The sequence below is a fragment of the Equus asinus genome, chromosome 19 (assembly GCF_041296235.1).
Source record: "Equus asinus isolate D_3611 breed Donkey chromosome 19, EquAss-T2T_v2, whole genome shotgun sequence".
NCBI lineage: Eukaryota > Metazoa > Chordata > Mammalia > Perissodactyla > Equidae > Equus > Equus asinus.
In genome coordinates this window covers 9676914-9701321 of record NC_091808.1, presented here as the reverse complement: position 1 = coordinate 9701321, position 24408 = coordinate 9676914, and the positions used below count along the sequence as shown (strand labels likewise).

Below are 24408 nucleotides of genomic sequence, written 5' to 3'. Positions count from 1 at the left end.
CACCATGAAGAAGGGCAAGAGGAAGAAGACAGAGACCAAGCGTCATGGCTCCACTTCCCACCATACCAGCCACTCCTCTGAATCCAGCCCGCAGCAGCTGAGCTCTGAATCCAGCCCCCGACAGCCCAGCTCTGCAGCCACGCTGCAACAGCCCGCCCCCGGGGCCGCCCCCCAGCAGCAGCAGCCCGTCAGTGCATCTGCTCCGCAGCCCAGCTCTGAATCCACCCCAGCGCAGCCTGCACCCCAGGCTATCCCAGCCCCTGAAGTCAACACCTCGGCTCGGGGCCCAGTGCCTCAGGACACTGACGCAAAAGCATCCTCTCGGTCCAGGAAAACAGGTGGGCTGGCATCTTCTAGCTCAAGCGGTTCCAGCCTTCTTGCTGACGGAGTCCCAGGGCTACCACAGTGGCTGGATCTCATCGGGTAGTGATGCGTGGTTAATGTGTATTCTGGAACTGTGCTTGTGGCGTGGGAGAATTTTGTTTTTACCCAAGAGACCAGGATTCCTGGGTTTTGTCACTCCTCACCATCCTGAGTCTCACTGAAGAAGACAGCCACACATACATATTAACATTTAACTTGGCTCAGTGGTAATACTAGCTCATTAGGAGTCAGAAGTGCCATGTGGCTGCTCCTAAAAAAAAAAAAAAAGGATGCATTAATAGAAGAATGTGGTTTAGGACAAGGGAGGTGATCATAGTGCCATAGTCTGTCCTCATCAGGCCATTCTTGTGTGCTGTAAAAGATGCCAAACAATCTAGTCCAAAGAAGATAGTCCAGGTTAATGGGGGATGAGAGGGGTGAGGAGAGGCAATAACCATCTGGTGTATGAAAATTGGTCAAGGGAACTGAAGGATATCTGTCTATCAGTTGGAAGATGTGAATAGGTTTGTTCCATGTTGTACTCAGATGTCTGACTAGGGGCCATGGATAGATAAAATACAGGACACCCAGTTAAATTTGAATTTCAGGTAAACAATAAATACTTTGTTAGTATAAGTGTGTCCTGAATATTGCATAGATGTCGTGTATTTTTATTTGCTAAATCTGGCAACCTTACCCATGGAAGACTCTATAGACAGGCAGATTTGTGCTCAACGTTAAAAAATTGCCAACAATTAGCTCTGTCTGAAAATGGAATGGCTGTCCAGGAAAAGTGGTCGCATCTCCTCGGGTAGGCAGAGTCTGAATGAGCATTGGGTTGTGTAGAGGAAATTAGAGTGGAAGACTGGTTAACACTCCTACCAATAATGGTGGGAATAGCTAACCAACATTTATCACCGAGCCTCTGCTGCACCCCCAGCCTCCGACTCAGCCATCTAGGTTGAGCTCATGTAACACTCCTGTGAAGGAGGTACTAGTCTCATCATCTCCATTTTATAGATGGGGAAACTGAGGCTCAAACAAGTCAAACAGCTCCCTCTCAAGCAGGCACTGTAGCGTGAAGAGGGGATCTTCAGTCTATTCTGACTCCAGAATCCTTGCTCTTAACTGCAGCACTGACCTTCCCATCCCGAGAGGTCCGGGGGTCTCCCCAGGAGGAGAACACCCTTCTCTGAGCTTCTCCTGGATCCACCGTGAGCCGGTACCCGCGGCTCTGTGGTCTGGAGCCGGCCACACTCCCCAGGCCACAGCTTATTTCTCTGGGATGGTATGGACATAAAATAAATGAGAGGTGTGAGCATGAGTGTTAAATCCATGCTATCGCAGTGACAACCATATTTCTGCGGCTAGGAATCAATCTGTTATTAATATACGGCAATGGATTTGAGTGTTTTACTATATATTATGTATATTATGTTTATCAACCACTGAGATAAACATTTCTGGATTATGGCCTTCAGAACTGACATCTAAAGAATGCAAAACTTTCCTTCCCAAATCTTTTAATGAACGCATGCGGCTCCCCCCATGGGGAGGAGCTCTGCTTACTGAGGAAACAAGACAGGAAAACAGTGGTGGCTCATCAATGGTGACCCTACTCTTCTTCTTCCAAAGGACCTTTCTTTCTTTGAGCCAGAATGGGAAGGAATGTTGGAGATAAGGGATGAGGGCCTTTAAATAAAGGACACCGTGTTCTAAAATCCAAACCCTTTTGTATGCAGAAAATATTCTAGCTCAAGAAAATACATGATTTCCACTAGAATGGCTATAATCAAAAAGACGGAGGCTAGCAAGTGTTGGTGAGGCTGTGGAGAAATCGAAACTTCATACACCGCTGGTGGGAATGTCAAATGGTGCAGCTGCCATGGAAGACAGTCTGGCAGCTCCTCAAAGGGTGAAACATGAAAATACCATATGACCCAGCAATTCTACTCCTGAGTATATACCCAAGAGTACTGAAAACATACATCCACACAGAAACTTGTACACAAATGTTCACAGCAGCATTCGTCATCATAGCCAAAAACTAGAAGCATTGGGGGCCAGCCTCATAGCATAGTGGTTAAGTTTGGCACACCCCACTTCAGCGGCCTGGGTTCGTGGGTTTGGATCCTGGGCACAGACCTACACCACTTGTCAGCCATGCTGTGGCAGCGACAAAGTAGAAGAAGATTGGCACAGATGTTAGGGGGAAAAAAGAAAGTGGAAACAACTCAATGTCCATCAACCAATGAATGGATAAACAACATATGATACATCCACCCAAGGAAATACTATTTGGCAATAAAGAGAGATGGCATATGCTACAACATGGGCGAACCATAAAAACATTAGGCTGAATAAAGGCACTCCCAAAAAAGCCCACATATTGTATGATTCCATTTATGAAATGTCCAGAGTGGGCTAATCTATTTCCAGCAACTGGGAGGAGGGGGAAAGAGGCAGTGACTCCTAAAGGGTATGGAGTTTCTTTTGGGGAGAGATGAAAAGGTTCTGGAACTAGAGAGTGATAATGGTTGCACACCTTTGAGGATATACTAGAAACCACTGAACACTTTAAAGGGGTGAATGTTATGGTATGGAAATTATATGTCCATTTAAAAACACTTTTTTAATTAAAACAAAAAAGTGTCTTGCCTTTAGAATTTCCTCTCTCCCCATTTCAAGAAGAATGTTTGTCATGGGTCGGTGTAAGCAGGAAGTGTACTGAGTCTGCCAAGGTTGGTCACTGGCTTCATGGAGCTTTGGTTGAAGAACCTATATATAGCTCTGGGGCCAGGCCTGTAGCCGAGTGGTTAAGTTTGCGCATTCCACTTCTATGGCCTGGGGTTCACTGGTTTGGATCCTGGGCCCAGACCTAGCACCACTCATCAGGCCACGCTGTGGCAGCATCCCACATAGAAGAACTAGAATGACCTACAACTAGGATACACAACTATGTACTGGGGCTTTGGGGAGAAAAAAAAAGGAAGATTATGGCAACAGACGTTAGCTCAGGGCCAATCTTCCTTACCAAAAACAAAAAAAGCATACTTTAAAAAAATAAAGGAAAAGAATCTAGAGCTCTCTCAAGAAGCCAGGACAGAAGAGGCTGCATGAAGAGCGAATTATCCAGCAAGATGTCCTCTCGTGTAGCAGCAGAGGGCGCCATCTGCGAGTTCTGCTGGGATCCACAGCACAGGAGGGCAGAAATGGGAGATAAGTTTGGGAAAGTATTTCAAGGACTGTAACCTGGAGCAATGGTTGTCTTCTGAATGAATCAGTGAATCCCAGAAAAATGGAACGTGGCAGATCCAGTAGCAGGAATCTCCTTGTCGCCTCTTCGGGCAGACAGTCACCTGCTGCCATCGCTTCCTGAGAATTCCATGGAAAGAGCACCAAATTGAGAGTTAGAAGTCCCGAGTTGTGCCACAAGTAGAAGGACCCACAACTGAAAAAAATATGCAACTATGTACTGGGGGGATTTGGAGAGAAAAAGCAATAAAAAAAAAAAAAGAAGAAGAAGATTGGCAACAGTTGTTAGCTCAGGTGCCCATCTTTAAAAAAAAAATCCTGAGTTGAAGCTGGCTTCTTCAATCTATTTGCTATCAGGGCATATCCTTTATATTCTCTGAGCCTCAGTTTCCTTCTTTTGTAAACTGAGAATAACAATGTTCCACTTCACAGGATTGTTCTGACAAATAAGCTGGATAATGACGTGAAGCCTGGAGAACCGCACAAGCGTGAGCTATGACATCATGATGATTTTTATGACTCTCAGGTAGCACCAGCCTATCAAACAACTAGTTTTGCAGGCAGTTAGTCTTCTCTCCTGTTGACACGCCTCCTCTCCTGTCGACACCTCCTGGGGGCAGATGGGTCCCTCATCTCTCTCTTTTTCTCTTCTCCCAGGGCCTCTGACTCGTGCGGGCCCGCACCCCTTCTGTTCCTGTGCTGCTTGCCCCAGCAGGTCTGCTTGCTGGCGTCGTCTGGGCCTGTGTCACAGCCACATCTTTGATGTCGTCCTGCCTCGGGCCTGGCCCACCATCCCAGGAAGAGAACTCCCAAACCTCCTCACGTTCTACAGGTTCTGGAGCGAGTGGAGGGCTGGACGCTCAGGGCACGCGGTTCCCAGGGCCAGGCTCTGCTCGAGACACCGTTAGCAGTTGTGTGTAACTTCCTCTTGGGAATCCTGGGCTGAAAGGAAAGGCTTTCCCTCGGGGAGGCCACTTCCTGGGATTTGGTGCCTGGCCCTTTCTGGCCAGACCCACCCCCCACGGTCCCTACCTGCACAGAGAGGTGCCGGTTTTCTTCCTTATGGGGAATTGCTTCTTCAGGGGCTCCACTTTACTCTTCTCTGTAGGCACCCTCCTTCCTTAGAGCACACTGCCTTCAGAAATTCTGAGTCGCTCAGAAGCTCTGTGTTGAAACGCTCTCTTTGGGCTCCTTCTGGGGCCCATCCTGGAGCTATGCGCTTTAGCTTCTTGACCTGCATGTGAATTTCCCTCAGAATTTAGTGATAAATGTGGTTATAACTCACATGCCCCCTGGTAATAGCAAGACCTCCACCCCCTTCAGAGGGTCTCAGGCTATTTCTGGCAGTCCCCACCAAGGATGTCCCCAGGCTGGTCTGTCCACGGCAGGGCAGCCCCCCACAGAATCATCCCCACTATCTGTCCTTTTTCTCTTCCACAAAGCCACCAGGAGAAACCTGGTGGCTGCTACTTCCCCTCATAAGAAGACCTCTTTTGGGGGAACTGGAGTGAAGATGTTGCTCCATTTATGCAGGGGGGCAGGGCTAGGGGCTGGGAGCTCTGGGCCCCAGAGCAGCTCCGCCTGCACTCGGGGTCTCACAAGGTCCACGGAAGAGGCCTTCCACTTGGGGATCTCAGACCCCTAACCCAGGAGCAGAGCCCACCCATCCCCCAAACCCATCCTGCTCCTCTTCCCAGCCCCTCCCCCACCAAATCTCCTCTCCTGTCCATCCTTGAAAAGCACCATCTCTCAGACAAAGGAAGAGAAACAGATACCCAGGTGTTTTGGGAGAACATACTTAGAGCTAAAAATACTCCACTACCTGGTAAGTCCCATCAAGGAAGGGCCTGCCCGCCACTCACCGTTGCCGACTGTCCTTCCACGCGCTTAGTGTATCCATCCATCTGTACCAAATTGTGCCATGGATTCATATGACTTTAAAACCAGCAAGTGGGAAACCCTACTCTGCCTAGGACGCTGTGAGGGAAACCAGAACAGGGAAATTTACCCTTAAAAAGTGTAGGCTATGTGGTAAGCTAAAACATGTACATTTAGAAACTAAGATGTAAGCCAGAAGGTGATGTTGCTGTAGGGGATGTTCACAGAGCTTCAGACAAGGAGAGTGCTGTCTCCTAAATTGGGGTCCAGGTAAACTTTAGAGTGTCAGTGGTATCCGTGCTGAGTCTGAAAGGATCTTGTGACCCTCCATGGCTTAACACGAAAAGAAAGAACATTCTAGGTGGAGGAGATGGCAAAAGCAAGACTCAGAATTCAGAAAGTCGGGGGGAAGGTGCAGAGATCCAGTGTGGCCAGGGTAAGACCTGTAGTCTTCCTTCTGTTCAAATTTTAGCGCCTGCTTCCATAATTTTACATTTCTCAGTGGAGTGGCATGTTGGCTCTTGGCTTTAAATACAAGTTCACATTAAATAAGAATCCCTACTTTAGTAGAATTTTTGTCAAAATGGATATTACATTTTGTGAAAGCCGCCTCCACAATTGTTAGCATAATCATATCTTTTCCTTGCCTTTGTCGGGGGTTTAATATGTCATTTCTTCAGATTCCTCATCTCCAAAATGGCAGTATGTGATAGACCCTCCTTCACGGGGTTGTGGTGAGGCTTGAGGAAGACACTGAGTGGGAGGTGTTTAGCACAGGGCCTGGCTCACGGTGGCCCTGACCACCTTGGTAACCTGCTCCCTGACTGTCCAGGGGAGCGGGCGTCTCAGGCTGGCCCATTCTCAGATCTCGAGGGGTCTTGTGGGAGAGCTTTATTGGAAGGGGTGGTGGGAGTTGTGTTCCCTTGAGAGAAGGATTGGTAGGGGGAGATGGGTATTCCTGCCATCCTGAGGGGACCCCACAATTTCTGCTTTCCCCTGCCTGTAGATAGGCACTGCAACTCAACTTCTCCCAAGCTCTGGGCTTTCTGCTTTGCTTTATAGGAGACCTACAAGAAAACTCTCCATTCACCGCAATTCACGTGCTCCAAGCCCTCGGGACTGTTGCTGTGGCTCTGGGGGCCCTGGGAGCTGCCTACTACATCACTGAATCCTTGTGAACAACCCCCAGGCCCGCAGCCCGGCAGGTATGTGGCCCCGCTTCATGCCCACTGCCCTTTGCGGAAGCCATCCTCAAGCCCACTGACGTGCCATCTCTGCAGCGCAGGGCAGATGGAGTGTCTGTCCCTTCTCTGAACAGAAGAGGTCTTCCTGGTGGACCAAGCCCCCCAGCCTCTCAGGGAAAGCTTGAGAACTGAGTGACTCCTTCCTGGATGCAGGGTCATCCGGCATGGCTCTCTCGGGCATCCCTGGACGCTCTTAGACAATGCCAGACTCATTATTGGGATTGTCAACCCAGAGTTCCCCAAACCCCCACTGACCTGGGAGGTTCCCCTAGTCACGGGTACCAGACAGGAGGCAGTGGGAGCAGTGGCGCCAGAGGTTGCTACTCATCTCAGGGCCTTTCCTTGAACTTTCTCTGTGTCCAGAAAGCCCTGGGCCTGGAGTAGGTTGCTTCCCAGGGACTAGCTGAGAGTCTGAATTGGTGGCTAAGTCAACAAGGCTCCCCAGAGGCTGAATCCAGTCTTCACTACATCCCCCAAAGCTGTGTGTGTTGGGGGTGGCAGTTCAAGTGGCCGGTGGGGCTTGTTCTGGGGCCTCAGCATCGCTGACACCGCTTACAAACCCGTGCTTTATGCGGATTTCACGCAGCTCCGATTCTTTCTTCTGCGCTGGGGGTGACCCCTTCTGTCTCCTTAGGGTGGACCCCTTGCCTGCTGCAGGGTTAGGGTGCAGCTTTCTCAGGGCCAAACGAAAACACCCAGGGACAGAACTTCATCCTGACAGGCGGGTCATTCCAGAACAGACTGCCTCTCCACACCGAGCTGTCCTCTAACCGCTCTGGTTTCCCTGGAAGCAGAGGGAGACTGTGCCACCCACCCCGCCCCCATGTTGTGGCCTGAGGCAGGGTCCTTCCCAGGCCCCACAGCCCACACCCGGAGATTCTGATGAGATGGCCTTTCCCCACGTGACCCACTGCTTTTGTTGAATGGCTGTTCTGGAGACTGTGTGGGAACCAGTGTGGGGATGGATGCTCGTTGGCATCCAGGTGCTTGGATGTGTCTTAAGTGACCAGGCCCTACTTCTTCCAGACTTGCCTTTGCCAGAGCCCAGGCTGCTGTGTCATCTCCCCACGTCATTCAGTGGACCCTGCGGGTCTGAGGTCTAATTAAGGCACCACCAGCAGGGGTCAGTGAAGACCTTTCTGGAAGCCCAGAAATTTTAGTCGCAGTTCCTGGACACTGGTCAGTCTGGTGTCTCCTACCCCAACTCCCCCATCTCCCCACACCCCTGTGAAGATGTAAATGGACAAGCGGGTCAGCCCAGCTGCCACATGTCAGTACCAACCACACCACAATAGACTCTGTGAGACATGGTGGCCAGTGGGGAGTGGACGGCCAAGTCCACCGACAGGCTGAGGCTAGGCTGGGACTTTGAGGTCTGGTTGAGTCTGTGGATCTAGGGTAGCCAAGGCTCCCAGGCACAGGAATGGGGTAATAACCCCGATGGAGACATAAACACTTACCTGACAACGAAGCCAGGAGGCAGAATCCAGATGGGGAGTGTTCATTGAATAAATTATGCACTCATTCCTTAAATATTTCTTGGGCACCTCCCTTGCGCTACAGGAGTAAATCAAGACAGACAAGCGCCCTCCCCCGAGGGAGCCTAGGTTCTAGTGGCCACAGATAGACAACTGGCAAGTCCACAAATAAATGGGATCATTTGATTTGGTGGTAAAAGTGATCAAGGAAATAACGATATAACGTTGATCTGATAAAGAGCAACCAGGCAGGGGGGAGGGGGTATCAGGAGGGGATGCTGCAGGAGACAGGCTGGTCTGCAAAGGCCTCTCTGAACTGAGGCACAGGTGGCAGAAGGAGCCAGACGGTGCAAATCTGGGGGAAGAGTGTTCTATGCAGAGGGAACAGCAAATCCAAAAGCCCTGAGGCAAGAAGGAGCCTAACATGTTTGGAGGCCAGAGAAGCAGCCAATATGGCTAGAGCTGGGGTCATCGGGATGTCACTGGAGGGGAGGGCAAGGTCAGGTCAGGTAGGGCTTTGGGGGTCCCATTGTGTTCTAGCTGCAGTGGGAAGCCACTGGAGCAGGGCAATAGCAAATTCCTACACAGCACTTCCTGTGTGGACGCGCTGTTCTTGGTGCTTCACATAAATGAACTCCTTCATCCCCGCCTCAGGGGAGCATCTCCAACTGCTGGTTTAGATTTCAAAACAATCACAGGAGGCTGAGAATGGGAAGGTGGGGAGGACAACAGGGTAAGGGGTAAGGAATGGTTTGCTCTATCTAGGCCGGCAAAGATGGTGCTGGGAACACGTGATGGCAGTGGAGGGGACAGTGAACAGTATACTGTGGGGGTAGAACCAGCAAGGCTTGCTGAGAGATTGGATGAGACAGATGAGAGAAAGGGAAGCCTCATTGCTGGAGGAGCAAGATACACGAAAGCATGGAAATCAAGCGTTCTGTTTTGTTGTTAATATTGGGATGTTAGTCAGACAGAGATGTCAAATAGTCAGGTGGATATATGGAGCTCACAGGACAGGCCAGGTCTTAGCTATAAACATAGAAGTCATTAGCAATAGCTGAGCTTTCAAGCCCTAGGCAGTGGCTGAGATGACTTATGGGGAGAGCATGGATAGAGCAAAGGGCCAGGAACCCAGGCCTGGAAGGTGCCAGTGTTGAGAATTCTGGTAGTGAAGGAAGGTGCATGCAGAGAAGACACCTACTGTGGGTCCACTCTGGGTCTAGGTGAGCACGCGGGGTCCCAGGAAATTCCCGGAGGTGATGAGAACAGATAGGCTCAGGTCAACAGGTGGCGTCCACAGGTAGGGAAAGGCCACCCAGAGACAAGTATCTCAGTGGTAAGGGCTGGTGAGCAGGGCTGTGGCCTCTGAACATAAGGATCCAGCTGCTTCCTTTCTGCTTGTTGTTCTGTTTCCGGCTGAGTGTGGACAGACAGATGTGTGCTTCCCCTTCCTGGTGCCAGAACTCATACCCATCTGTAAAGTGAACAGAGGAAGGACCCTGCACCAGCACCCAGGTTCATGGCCTCATCAGCTTTTGACTGGATGGGCAGATCCAGGTGCTTACTGAGCTCCCCCTTCCCAGGCATCCTGCCTTTGCGATCACTGCTCTCAATGCCAACCCTTCCGGGTGCACAGAGTTTTCACTGCTTCCTGAGAAATAGTCTTTAGCTTGACAGCTGAATGAAATTTACCTCCCTCCCATGGTTAAGGTGCGTTGTAAACTGGAAAGTGTTTTACTCTGATTCCTGTCTTTTTAATTCAGTTGTAACATGAAAGAATGAATTGGTAGGTTTCCAAACGCCACAGGCACTTGAAGACTTGATCTGATAAGTGGATTATGAGTTAGACTACCTGGTGCTGCAAATTTCAGAAAACCTAACTCAAAATGGCAATAAGGAGATTATCTCACATGACAACAGAACAGTTGGGAAGTGTCAGGGCTGGTTCACTCAACAGAGTCATCAGAGACCTGGAGAGTTTTCCAGTGTTCAGCTCTGCCATCCTCAGCAGATGGGGGAGGCTAGTTGCCTTCTTGGGTGGATGGCTGGAGGAGCTCCCAGAGTCACACCCTCAGACCCTGACAGCCAGAAGCACAGAAAAGCCCACCTCCTCCTGTGTCTCTTCTTGAGTTAAGAAACTTTTCCCAGAAGCCCCCTCCCCTGGCATACTTGCCCTCTCACTTGGGTGACATGCCCCTGAATTGGGTCTCATGGGCCTTCCGAAGGAAATTAATAGCATAGGGGGGTTAAATTATCATGACTGGATCAGACCTTTCCAGACCTATCCCTACGTTCTCCCCCAGGGCTGGGGCTGAGGTTGCTTCCCTTTGCTGGGCAAAGGAGTGGGGGCATCCAAACCAAATGGGGCCCCTGCAAGTAAGGAAGAAATGAGAGTGGACTTGCGGGGAGCAGCCAGTAGCACCCACTACAACGGGCAGGAATGGGTTTAGAAGGGGATATGGTAGCTGTGTGCAGGATGAGCTCCAATACACAGACCTGTAGGCTTGTGAAGTGCTTTAGCCACTGAAAGCCGCCCTGAGGGTGTGTGTGGGTCCGTGTGCGTGCAGGCTGTGGGGGTACACACTGTGGGGGTATGCCAGGTCATCTTGAGTTTCATAGGCTCAGAAATTAGACCCTGTGGAAGGGAAACAGACAGATAGGTGTCCTCAGTTCAGAGAGGGAAGAACCATCTGATGACAATGGCAAAGCCTCCTCTCTGGGAAAAGACGTTTCTAGAATTTTCTTTTCTAAAACGTGGTTTCCCAGCATCCTACCAGCAAATGAGAAGACACTAAAAGGAAAAGGCTGCTTCCCCTCTCCTTTTGGGCACTGAACTGATAAAACTCACCCCCACAGCCTAGCTCTTGGGGAGTGAGGCTCCATCTTAGCTGCCGGGGGCCCTGGAGGAGGGAGAGGAAGCAGAAGATGCCAACACTGACTGAGCCAAGTACAAGCCAGGCACTTTGCATAAACGCACTACAGCCTGAAGGGAAAAAACAGCTTCTGTCTGGCTGTGTTGGGGAGAAAGGAAGAGCAGACATGAGAATAGGAGAAATTTGAATCCTAAATAATTTATTTTTCCACAGGAGGATGTTAGTTGCTGAACCCTCACCCCTGAGGCCATAAAACTGCATAGCCACCAGAATTCGGGGGTCGTGAAGTATTGTCTGAACTAATGACTCCGTCTTCGTTTTTTTTTACAGATCCAGTTTCCATCAAGGATCTCTCTTGTCACCAAAATAGAAAAAAAAAAAAAAAAAAAAGAATTCTGTTTCTTTAATGTGTTTTACCCAGAGACACAAAAGTTGGACTTGGCAAATGGGTTGGGAGGTAAGTGTGGGGGACCTTGGTGACTTTGTGAGCCCCAGGTCAACCAGGGTGGGAGCCTGCCCTGGTTCCTGTTGGGATCCAAGGTGGGGGCAAAGTTCTCCACACACGCTCGCAGAACAAATTGTTTCAGATTTTCCCACTTTAAAAGCAGGAATTATACAACGTAATTCATTACCTAACATGACTAGTCAACTGCACTTCCATCCGGTGGCGATCCCAGTTAGTGGGAACAAGAGGCACACGCTGGCTCCTTTCCAGGCCTGCACCTTGGAGGACTGAGGCCGTGTGCCCAGGAACACTCTGGCTCTGGGAAATGGCTTCATTTAGCTTCACCTGTGATGGAGGAGGGGCAGGGCGAGGCATGGCTTGCAAGCTTGTGGTCTGTCTCGATGACTTAGCTTCACCCAGCCAGAGCCTCGTAGGTTTTGACATCTAGCTCCTGAGCAGCCAAGATCCTAACACCAAGTGATTCCAGGAAACACCAGTAGAGGAACGAGGTGTGAAACAGGGAAGGGAGCACAGTCAGTATGGGTCCAGTGGCCACCCAGGGCAACTGAAGTTTAATCCTGCTGGGACAACTCTGGGAAACAGAATACACATCTCAGAGTAATCCTACTTGAAGGGGGAAAGCTGGGTGTTTATACACCCAGCCTGTCAGTCATGGGTTAAGGGCTGCTGGGAGGGAGGTGGTTAATTCCCTTGCACTTTTGTCCACTCTAGAGAGAAAGCCCCCAGGCAAAGAAGTGCAGATGGCAGAGCCTGGGAGTCCAGAAGGCACTGACGCAGCAGTAATGGCCAGAGGATACGAGGGGGCGGGTCACAGGGGGGTGAAGACAGCCCTGAACTCACGCAGTAGAGTGCACAGAGCCATGCCCAGGTGACCTGCTGTGCCTGCAAGAGCTGGTCAGGCTAGGACCCAGCAGGACAGCCCCTGGGGAGGCAGGGAGCTGGCCTACCTGCAATAGGGCAGGCGGGCTTGGGCAGGGCGGGCCAGATCAGTCACCAGGAACCCCAGTGCCCACCTATCACCTCCCAATCCCAGAATTTCCTAAACAGGCTTGACAGGAACCTTCTCTGGGAAGCCAGCCTTCTGAGGAAAAGTGTTGACCTCCGGCGCGGCATGGGGTCCGTAGACACGGCCGAGGGGACGGGGCAGGCCATGGCTGCTGCCTCCCGTCAGCCCGGCTCCTCTGACTGAAGACGCTTAGCTCCTTTTTCCGGCATAGCAAGTCCCCTTTTGTTGTAAATGTTGGACAGCCTAAACCAAACCGGCCTGAGCGAAGGGAGAATGCCTTGATTCCTGTGTAAGAGTCAAGAGAAAGTTCCGGTTCAGACGCGGCTTGCTCCGGGGCGCAGGCCACGCCCCCAGAACCTGTTTCTCTCCATCTGCTTCTGCAGCCCAGGTTCCCTTCTCACTCAGGCTCTTCCCACCAGGTGGCCGCATGGCTGCGGCAGCAACAGCCCTCCAGCCTCTGAAGGTCAAGTCTGGCAGGGAAGGCGGCTTGTCTCCCAGCGGTGAAAGGCCTCTGATGGGGCTCTGATTAGGTGCTGTGTCCCTCCCGGAGCCCACGCTCTGTGCAGGGGAATGCAGCTCTGATTGGCCACTTTTGGCTTGCACAACCATCTTTGGAATTGAGGGTCAAGTCCACGGAAGGTGTGAGGACTGAGAGCAGGGAAGAGACAAACGGCAATTTTGGTAACCTGTTGCTAGAGGAAATGAGAGTGCATGGCTAGGCGGCTAAAGACAGCAGAGGTCCACTCCAGGTGGGTTTGGGTCTGCAACCAGGGCCTGGGTGCTGTCCTCCACTTCTGCCCCCTTCCTCTCCACCCCCACCACTTCACCAGAATGAAAGCCCGAGTAGCTAGGAGCCGAGAATTCACAATTGCCTTGAGCCATGGACCCCTGGTGGTTGGATTCCCCAGGGCAGTGGTGACCTCTCAGTACTACCTTCCCACCCCCAGGGAAGTGTGTAGGCGGTGCTGGTTGTCACAGAGACTGAGAGTTACCATGGGCTGTTAGTGGTGAAGGCCTAGAATGCAATGCACAGGACGGTCCCACACAAAGAATCATCCCACCCCAAATGCCAATAGCATCCTGGTTAGTAACCACTGCTGTTGGGTTCTTCTGTGGATACTCTGCTACACTGGCCTTGCAGCAGGTCTCACAGTAGTTGTCATGGACCACAGGCATCCCTCTTGCAGAGTGGAAACCGTGCATGCTAAAGGGTCACATGCCGAGAGTCCCTCATCATTCTTCATCCTGCTGTGTGCAGTTCTGTTGGCGTGTCCCCCTCTCCCCTCTGTTGTTAGGTCCCAGAGGCAGAGACCAGGTGTTTTTCCTTTCTCGAATCCTTCCCAGCACATAATGGAATCTTAGGAATGAATAGGCCTGCCACCATGGAGATGATTTTTGGATAAGTTGAGATTTAGGTTGGGCTGCTGTATTCAGAATGATTTATAAATGTGATCATTGGATTGAACTATTTTGATTTCAACCAATTTCAAGCTATAGCCCAATAGGTGATTTTGAGGGAAAGTTTAGAGCTAGAAAGAAGCATGACCAAGTATGTTTCAGAACACCTTACAATAACTAAATCTTCCATGGCTGTGAGTTTGGCGACAGGCTGGCTGAGCCTGCATGTCTAGCATCTTCATCAGGCTGGACTACAACCTTGCCTCTGAACGTGGTCTCCAGACCATAGATTGGTTATTCTTGAGAAAGTCAGGTCTGTCCCACTGGAGCAGTCCGTCCAAGCGTGGGAGAGGTACACAGGATGAGGGTACGAGAGACAAAGGGCAGAGCCAAGTCCAGGATGCCCCATCCTCCTGCAGTTGCCCATCTGGTCCACCCAGCCCAATGGTGCTGGGAGCCTAGGACCAGCTGAAAGGTCTTGAACTTTTCAGATATGATGCTGGTCTCCATCCTTCCTATCCCCACCTCCAGAGGGCAACCACTCTCCCACTGACCATGAAGGCTGGTGGGTTACAGGTAGACTGAGTAACCAGGATTCAGGGAACTGAGCTGACAAATCTAGTCATAAAACTCAGGTGGAACACCTAAGTGCAGCCTCTTCTGTCTCCTGCCTGCGTCCCAGGCTCCGTGCCATATTGGGCAGGGCAGTAAACCAGGCCTGCAGCCACTGGTAACCCATCAGAGGTAGGACAGCTCTTCCTGCTGCTGTTGCAAGTTCTGGCTTCACCAGGAGACTCAGTTTCCTACCATCTGTCCCCAGACAACTCCTCCTGTCTGTATATAGGGACAGTACATACATTAATAATATGCAGGTAATATACATTGTCACACCTCACATGGCCAGTCACAGAGAGTCAGAGCAGGGATTTGAACTGGTAAAGTGCCCTTGTCAGCATCCAAAGATGCATTGCTGGCCAAAGCCTGGAGGAACTGAGCCATGAGCTGGCAAAAGGACTGGGACCGAGGAGCCTTGAGGCATCTCCTTGCTAGGAATGTAACATCATTGACTGTCAAGTAGGAAAACCCATGGAGACGCTGAACCCCTAGGACTGTTCTTTATCCCTTCCTCCTCTTCTCCCTGCACTTTTTCCACCCTTCTCTTGCCTGCTCGCCTCCAGTGGTCAAGAGTGAACTGCTTGTGCCATATTCTGGGGAATCCGCATGTAGGTGGGACATTGATGTTTGGATTGCAGTCGGCTGCAGAACAGCACTGGGGTTTAGTTTTATCTCACGGTGCTCTATGCTGTGGGTGTGGTAGGAGGTGCTTTAAATGTGCTGCTGAGCTATCTTCAAGGAGGTAGTGTGTATGAAGATTCCCAGAGGCTCCAGTTGCTCAAAGAGCTCAGGGCTCCCGGCGGCCCCAGCTGAACCCCTGGAGCTGGACAGAGCTGACTAGGAGAAGTGGGGTGAAAGATTGTTTGGGGTCTATTAGTGTTTCGTACATATTCGGGGACATTGCTTTCTCTGTGGCAGCAAAAGGAAAGTCTTCCTTCTGATGGGAATAAGGAATAATTTGGTATAAGAAACTTCAACTCCTTCGCCCATCTCCCTTCCTCTTACTCACTTGGCAAAACCACACCCTGGTTAAATCCTGCATCCTACGCCTGTGCACTTGTGCAGCTGAACTTGGGGAAGCAGAGCCATGCATGCCACGGCCATGGCCTCACTCTAAATTCATGACCTCGAACTCTAAGGGGGCCTCAATGCTGGCGGGAGTCGAATCACCTGGCATTCATCAGGACTCCTCTCTGTCCTCAAATCTCCCACACACCGCCCAAGACTTCCAAGACTCACCACCAAGTCTCCCCACCTACCAGCCCCTCTCTAGTCAATATCCACACCCAAGACAACCACTGGTTTGATTTCTGTCGGAGTAGACAGATAGACACAAAGTTTTGCCTGCTCTGGAAACTCACAGAAGTGGAATCAACCAGCATGCACTCTTGTGTCTGGCTTCTTTTGCTCAACATAACGTTTTGAACCTAATTCTTATTCCCGTAAATATCTACCATTTATTCCTTTTTCTTTCTGAATGGTGTTTCCTTGTGTGACCATGCCTTCATGTGTTTGTCTACTTGCCTGTTAATGGGTATTCAGATTGTTTTCAGTTTGGGAATCTTTAAATAAAGCTGCTATTGAGTATATTTGTGTGATTCATGTTGTGGACTGAAGCTTTCATTTCTCTTTGGTCTATACCTAGGAAGGGGATTGCTGCGTCATCAGGTATATGTGTACCTTGATAAGAAAGTGACACGCTGGTTTCCAAAGCGGTTGCACCATCTGACCCCCCTGCACCAGAGGGTGAGAGTTCCAGGTGCGCCACACAATCTGACCATTTGAAAAAGAAAATCAGAGCATGTCACTCCTCTGCAAGAAACTGTTACTGCACAAAATTGGGGTTCTCTTGCCTGATGCGCTTAAAAAAGCCAATAATTATGGCATCAGCTTTTGGGAAAAGAAATCAGCTTTTTTTTTTGCGAAACCCATCTGCAAGGAGACAGGGCCATATGATCTCAAATCTGTCTCCCCGATCTAGGGCTTGCAGCACAATTTATGGGATAAAGGGTAGGTGGTCTGAAGTGTGGAAATAGATGATGGGAGGTGAGGAGAGGTGAGGTAATTGATGATCTGCACAAGCGTAGTCAAGCTTCATGCTTCTTCTAGGACACATGGTCACAAAATGGCATGCTACCATGACCTGAGGGTGGAGTTTTTAGCTCCTTGACGTCAATAAGCTCACTTACCGAGCATTTGCACAGGTCCAATTGATGGGTTGGTGGTCTCAACTGGCCTGAACTGGACAAGGGGTCTCAGTTCCTGAGAAACCACTCTGAGTTTCTCTGTTGATAAGATGGGGTCAGTTGCACTGGTCCTGGAGGGCCTGCGGTTACAAAACCCTCTAATGACCTAATGACTGGATAGTTCATTGTATTAAGGAATTCTTGTAATTTTTAGGTGTGAAAATGATTTTATGTTAGGCTTGAAAGAAGTGCTTATCATTCAGAGATACATACAGAAACCCTTATGGATGAAATGATGTGATATCAGGAAGGCAGGAGATGGAGGAACAGACGAAACACCTCCATCTTTCTCACTGTGACCTCTAGGGGGAGCTCCCTGGGGTGAGCCAAGGAGCCACATTGGGCTCCTGTACCAGGACCTGAAGGCTTTGGCCAACTCTTGCGGGGTGGGGCTTTAAAGCTTCCTTCCTTCTCAAGGCTTTCTCCACCTCCTGAGCCGGAAGGCAAATGAGAGATGGGGCCAAAAAAAGCATTAGCAAACCACACATGCGCAATCTCATGACTGCTGTGGCCATCACAGGACCCCACTGAAGTGAGAAGGGATGGAAAAGGACCCCTTCTGAGTGTGGGGCTGAATCCCATACAAATATCATACAGCCCAGCTCCATCCCCCTCAGCGCTGCCCATTGGGCTGCCCTGCCCCTCCCCTCAAGGCCATATCCTTGAGGCAAGAGGAGGCTGCAGAGCATGAACAGTGGCCCTTGGAACTGGGAATCAGGTCGCGTGTCTACCTCATGCAAACCAGCTCCCTGGAAACCTGCAGGGGAGAGGTGACTCAACACACGCATTCCAGAATCCTCGCAAGCTCTCCGTGAATGCGCCTTCCCCCACCCCCTCAGCCACAGCCGCTGGGGGAAATGCAATGTGCCTCCTTTCTCTTACTCCTCCTGTACTGTTCACATGGAGCTGCAAACACAGAAAGACTTTATTCACAGGCTCTGTGGCTTGGCCCTCTATTGAAAGCTTTCTGAAAATGCAAATTCCTCAGAAGCGGATTCTTTTCAAGCACTTTAAAGTTGCATATTCCCACTGAGAGCAGGTAAGCAGACTTCCATGTGGCGGGAGGCTCCTTAAAAACTTCTGAAACTGTGGGTTTGACCACAAAAGGCAGGAGTCTGCTCATCTCACTGAGGAGTGCAAAGGTGTGAAGACCCTCACTTTTGCTGTCTGTGCCCCACCCCCGCCTTGGCCTTGCCTCCTCATTCACTACTGCCCTGTGCCAGTGCCCCCGTTAGTCCCGGGTGACTAGGGACTCAGCAAGAGAGCTGTTGCCCACCGCAGGCTCAAATCCAGGGTGCTGGAGCAGCCTCTAAATGAGCCAACTCTCCCCTCTGCAGTGGCCCTGGGCCTGCCTGCTCCTTTCCACCCCATAGAACCAGGAGGTTCTGGTCTCAACCCCTCTCCGGAGAAGCAGATCCCCAGGGGAATGAACGTTGTGTCCATAAGTGTTGGGCATTTTAAGACTTGTATTTCTGCCTATGCTTCCCCTACCTTGGCATTTCAAAGGCTAGGTCCCTTCCCCGTGCTACCGGCTCAACCTCCAGTCAGATTTCCCTGGAGGAGGAGGTGGTCTCCCCCCCCCAGGCATCAGGTGGGATTCAAGGTGAGATAACTGAGGACAACAGGATTCCTTCTCTCCTGCCACTACCGACCCCAGCCCCCGCCAAGAGATCACTTGTTTAGAAAGCATATTTTTTCCCCTGATTATATGGGATTTCATGCCATGTATTTGATACCCGCCCTTTTCACTTCTCATGGAAATCTTTCCACATGAGATCTCATTTTTTAACAGCTGCGTAATGTCACATCATGTGACTGTTTCATAGTTGGTCAAATGAGTCTCTGCAGGTGTTACTGCACCAGGTTCCATTTTGCCCACTGCCAGAAAAGCCAAACACCAAGATGACAAGATTGCAGCAAAGAGAGGTATACTCACAAGGCAGCCAAGTGAGGAAACAAGAGCATGAGTCTCAAATGCGCTTCCCTGAAAATAGGGACTCAGAGATATTTGTGGGATAGGGGGCAAGGTGGTCTGAGATGTGGAGATAGGTGATTGGAGGTGAGGAGAGGTAAAGTAATCGATGATCTGTGCAAGTGTAGTCAGACTTCCTGGCTCTTATAAGGCACATGCTCACAAAATGGTGATGTTAATATGATCTGAATGTGGAGTTTTTAGCTTCTTGATGTCAAAAGGTCGCTTATTGGACATCTGCATAGGCCCAGTTGATGAGTTGGTGGTCTCAACTGGCCTGAAGTGGACAAGGGTTTCTAATTCCTGAAAAACAGCTCATCACCCATCACCATGGTGATCCAGGCTCCAGGGAGGTGTCATCTATAGGAACCTAGTGGGAGTCAGATAGCATATTGCCTAAACAGCACAGTTAACAATTGGTGGGTAAACAGCTAAAAGCTATAAATTGATCATTGCAAAAAGGAAAAGAAACTTTAGTTCCTAGCTGCTTAATCATCAATGGCTGTTTTCCAGTTGCAATCCCCCAATTCTTTGGTCATTCCTCATTCTTGAGGGATTCGGGGTGATGACTGATCTAGCTACTTCCTCCTGAATTGGAGTGTAGATCTGGGTTAGAGGAATAAAGCCATTTAGCACTCATTTGGAAATCTTCTCTTGTTCCTGGCTGCAGGTTGACATTTTGCATTATTAGAATTTTGTACCTTGCTCAACAGCTTTGGAACAACATCTAAAGGCACATTTTATAACCAAGTATCCAACCAGAAGGATAAGAAGTACAGACAACCCAAATTTTAACAGTCCCTGAAAAATAGGACTAATCCCAGTGGGGCCTTATCTGATCTCCAGGAGGGGGCAGACATCTGGTCTCAGTTCCTGATAGTCTTTTGTTTTACTGGATAGGCATCAGAGACTGGAGCAATGCCCCACACCCTGATCTTTCAGTTGTCATTGATGATGGCTACCAGCATAGACTCTCTGCCTGGGGGTCATCACATTCCTAAGGAACTCAAAACAACAAAATTATCAACTTATAGCAGCTGGGAGGGGCCATAAAATCTACAAAGCATGTCAGGGTTGGTGAATCAGAGGTCACTCAAAGTTACAATATAGTTTCTTTCCTACAATATGGCTTCCCTTATGTCAACCTTTAATTGAGCTGGTATCACTAAGACTGACTCTGCTTGTGGTTGTAAGATGCCTGCCAACAGCACCCAGGGCTATGAAGAGTAGCAGCATGTGCCACCCCAGAATATGCTACTTGGCCCAAGGATTATTTTGAGCTAACAGCACTTTAAAAACAGCAGATGAAAGAAGGGCATTCTAATCTCCTCCTTTCTTCATGATAAACACTCTCATGTGGAAGATGCCTTCCCTGTACCAGGAGGAAAGTAAATTCTTATCACCAAGGGCAAGAAGCTGAGAGTAAGAGAATTCTATACAAGCAGACCTTGTTAAAATAATTCTCCTCTTCTTTAGCCTCCGCACACAGTTTAGTAACTTTTCCCCAATTGCCTCTCTTTGTTCAACTTAATATAAAAGCATGTAGGTTTTGCCATTTCTTAGGGGGGTCTTCATTTCCTTATGAGGGCTCCCATGTTATGTAAAATTGATATAAATTGGTATGCTTTTCTCTTGTTAATCTGTCTTATGTCAGTTTAATTCTCAGGCCCAGCTGAAAAACCCTACGAGGACAGAAGGCAAATGTTTCCTCCCCTAGAGTTGCAATGAGTCTTTGTCCACGTCCAGAGAGAGTGCCCACAAATCTGTGCATTTCTCAGCATTCCAAGCAAGAGTCCTCTGATTCACTCTGATTGGACCATCCCAGGTCACATGACCACCAATGATTAAGACCAGGGGAGTGGAGTGTGCTGATTGGCTTATACCACCCAGGGCCCATGCATGAGTTGGGTTAGGGTTAGCTTCCCCTGAGTAGGCTGCCTGAGGGAGGCAGAATATCTAAATGAAAATTAGGTAATTTTACTAAGGAAGCATGGAATGCTGGGAAGGTGATCAACACTTGCATCCTTGATGGTTGTCCTTTTTTAAAGTTTTTGGTTTTTCCTTTTTCAAAGTTTGCCTACTGATGGATATATAAGTTTCTCCAATCTTTCACTTTTTATAAACAGTGCTACAAGGCTGGCCCGGTTGGTGCAGCCGTTAAGTGCGCACGTTCTGCTTCGGTGTCCCGGGGTTCACTGATTCGGATGCCCGGTGCAGACATGGCACCGATTGGCAAGCTATGCTGTGGCAGGTGTCGCACATATAAAATAGAGGAGGATGGGCACAGATGTCAGCTCAGGGCCAGTCTTCCTCAGCGAAAAGAGGAAGAGTGGCAGCAGATGTTAGCTCAGGGCTAATCTTCCTAAAAAATAAACACAAAAAAACAGTGCTGCAATGAACATCCTTAAACATACACACCTTTTTACATAGGATTGCTTCTCAATGCCATTCTCTGATTTCCAAGGCCTGCAATCCCCTCTTCAGACTTGCCCTACACCTCTCTCTCCATATTTGGGGTCCCAAGAACAAGCTGCCTGACATCGTCACTTATCATGACCTCAACAGCTAAAATAATGAAGATAAAAATGAGTCAGGATGGCCTTCTAGGGTTGGGAAATATGATACTCAATTCTCACTGCGCAGCAGCCAATTACAGCTGGAGAATATTCCCCTAGGGCCAGAAATCCTGGTCAGATACCTTCACTGGCCCACCTGTCATGTGTCTTTAGATTAATTCTTTACTCCTTCTTTTAAGCCAGGCACATCCTGCCAGGAGGTTGTCTTGGCATCAAATAAATTATCTGTAGCCCCCTTCCTGTATCCCACCAGTGGGAAAACAGTGGAAGTCTACAGAAATATGACTGTAGTGAATGTTCTTCTCTGCTACCCAGATCCAAACACTCATTTCCCCAGATTTCAGAGGTGTTGGCTGCTGGCTGCTCACAGATGTATCCATCTCCAGGAATTGCCCTTGGCTAAAAAAATGGTGCCTCAACCAAGATCATATCACCTCCCAAGAGGCAACATAAACCTGATGACAGGTCCGTAAGGGCAGAAAAATTTTCCCTTCTTTCCTTCTAGGTTCTTTGGCTGGTCTAATCATTAAACTGACATAAGACAGATTAACAAGAGAAAAGCATATTTAATTTTATGCTTAATGGATTCCCCGTAAAAATATGACTCAAAAATGGTCAGGCAATTGAGGATTATATACTATCCTGAGATGCAGAAAGGGAGAGAGGCCTGGGGCTTAAGGGGAGGAGGGCCATTCACAGGAAAATGAGAAGAGCAGATGTTTGACAATTAGATGTTTGCCCTGCCTGGTGGATAAGTCTCTCAGTTAAAAAAAAAACTTCTCTCTGGTTATAGCTCTCTTTCTGGTACAGGTTCCTTATCTATATTTTTTTGGGTAGCTAAGGAGTGAGGGGAAAAGCTTTTCCTGAGTCCACTGGGTCTTGATTGCCTTCAGCTCAAAATAATCCACATGCTAAAGTGGCACACTTTGGGGTAGCATATTCTGTTCCCACTCAGGTCCATGCAGGGGTAAAAGGACCTGGACTCCCGTTTCATTTTGAGACAACTCTGAAAGACCATCCCAGCTTCAAAGCTTCCTATGTGTTCCAGTCATCTATTACCACGTAACAAACCTCTCTACAACAAAGTGGCTTAAAACAATGATTGTTGTTTCTCATGAATCTCTGGTTGACGGAGCTCAGCTGGGTGGTTCGTGGTATAGCTGAGGTCACTCATGCAGGTGCATTCAGCGGGGAGCTCGGTGGGAGCTAGAGCACCAAGACAGTCTCTCATCCTCTGGGTCTCTCTCCACACTGCCTTCCTCCTTTAGGAGTCTAATATGGGCTTCTTTACACGTGACAGCTGAATCCAAGGAGCCTTCCCAGAGGACAAGCGCCACTGCGCAGGCACGCATGAAGTCTCTGCTTGCATCTATTCTTGCTAGCTCATTAGCCAAGCCCTGAGTCAATAGGGAACTCCACAAGGAGGTGAATACCAGAAGGCATGGCTCACTGGGAGCCGTCAGTGTAACGATCTGCCACAGTCTGCCTTCTAACTCCTAAGGATTCATATCCACTTGCAAAATAGAGTTGCCCCTCAAAACAAAAGAAAACTTCCAAAGTATCTTTCCACTCAAGCATCACACTCAGGCTTGAAGTCCAGGATCTCACCATCAAAATCTGATCCAGGTGGGCATGATGCTCTCCAGGCGTGGTTCCTCAGATGCAGCTGCTCAGGTATGGTTCCTTAGGTGCAGAGGCCTGTGAACGGTGACAAATACTGGGGAGACAGAGACAGAAAAAGCAATACACACTCTCTCATTCAAAGCGTTGAGGGCAAAGCGGGGCACAGAATAATCTTTAGTCCATAGTGATAACAAACAAATCTTCCTACATCTTGATTTTGTTGCATCTCACTAATTTTGGTGTTTTATTTTCACTTTTATTCAATTAAAAATATTTCCCGATTTCACTTGTGATGTTTTCATTTGTCCCACGGATTATTTAGAAAGTGTTTGGCTCAATTCCCACATATTTGAGGAATTTCTGTATATCTTATTGTTATTACTAATTTAACACCTGTGACTGATGACTAATTTAATACCTCAGAGAAAGTACCTTTATGTTTTCAATCCTTTGAAATGTATTGAGACTTGTTTTATGGCCCAGCACATGGTCTATCTTGCTGAATATTCTATATGCTTTTTTATACAATCTGGCAGTCTCTGCTTTTTATATAAAAGTATTTAGTTCATTGATGTTAAATAACTATTAAGGTAGTTAGGTTTAAGTCCACCATCTTGGTTTAGTTTTCTTTTTGTCCCATATGGTTTTTTTTCCTCTGTTCATCCTTCTTTGCTATATTTTGAGTGAATTGAATATCATTTAGTATGTCATTTATTTCATCTATTAACTTTTTTTCTTTTTGGTGAGGAAGACTGTCGCTGAGCTAACATCTGTGCCAGTCCTCCTCTATTTTGTATGTGGGATGCCACCACAGCATGGCTTGATGAGTGGTGTGTAGGTTCATGCCCAAGATTCAAACCAGCGAACCCCAGGCCGCCAAAGCAGAGCATGCAAACTTAACCACTACACCACCGGGCCAGCCCCTCATCTATTAGCTTTTTAGCTAAGCTTCTTGGTGTTGTTTCTAGCGTGTTTTGTTTTTTTCTAGAAATTGAAACATGCATCTTTAGCTTATCCATGTTATTAAATTCAAGACTGTCTACCACCCCCACATGTCACCTCCCACCTGTGAATTGTCTGTCCCTCACCCACACGGTTTCTCCAGTCCTGGACTCTGTTCATTCTTGCTTTCATCTATCAGATGCACACTTAATGGGCACCAGGATAATGCAGGAAGAGGGTGCCAGGTCTCCAACATGGCATAAATAGAAAGGGAGTCAGCTTCTTCCACCACCAGAAGCAACGAGGCAATGCAATCGTTAACTATAAGACCAAAGTGAGATGATGCTGCCACTGTAGAAAGGAAGGTCATTGTAGAGATGAAGCCAGACACTCTCTCCAATCATCTCACAATCAGTCCTGGTCAGCTAGACCTGAATGTGAGCAAGTCGGGCTTCGTGCACAAAAAGATTACC

General features: G+C 48.9%; 1 protein-coding gene across 1 annotated transcript; it reads left to right on the top strand.

Annotated features, from left to right (window-relative positions):
- The first annotated feature begins 4 nt into the window (after window positions 1-4).
- Window positions 5-16143, top strand: SPATA3 (spermatogenesis associated 3). Its single transcript, XM_014836049.3, has 4 exons — window positions 5-338; window positions 4276-4450; window positions 6559-6701; window positions 11422-16143. The coding sequence occupies exons 1-3, from the start codon at window positions 5-7 to the stop codon at window positions 6662-6664; spliced, it is 615 nt and encodes a 204-aa protein (XP_014691535.1). The 3' UTR covers window positions 6665-6701; window positions 11422-16143.
- Window positions 16144-24408: the final 8265 nt, after the last annotated feature.

Coding starts and splice junctions, on each gene's coding strand:
- SPATA3 (XM_014836049.3), top strand. CDS start 5: ATGAAGAAGGGCAAGAGGAAGAAGACAGAGACCAAGCGTCATGGCTCC. Junction 339..4,275: donor CTCTCGGTCCAGGAAAACAG/GTGGGCTGGCAT, acceptor CTCTTCTCCCAG/GGCCTCTGACTCGTGCGGGC. Junction 4,451..6,558: donor AACCTCCTCACGTTCTACAG/GTTCTGGAGCGA, acceptor TTTGCTTTATAG/GAGACCTACAAGAAAACTCT.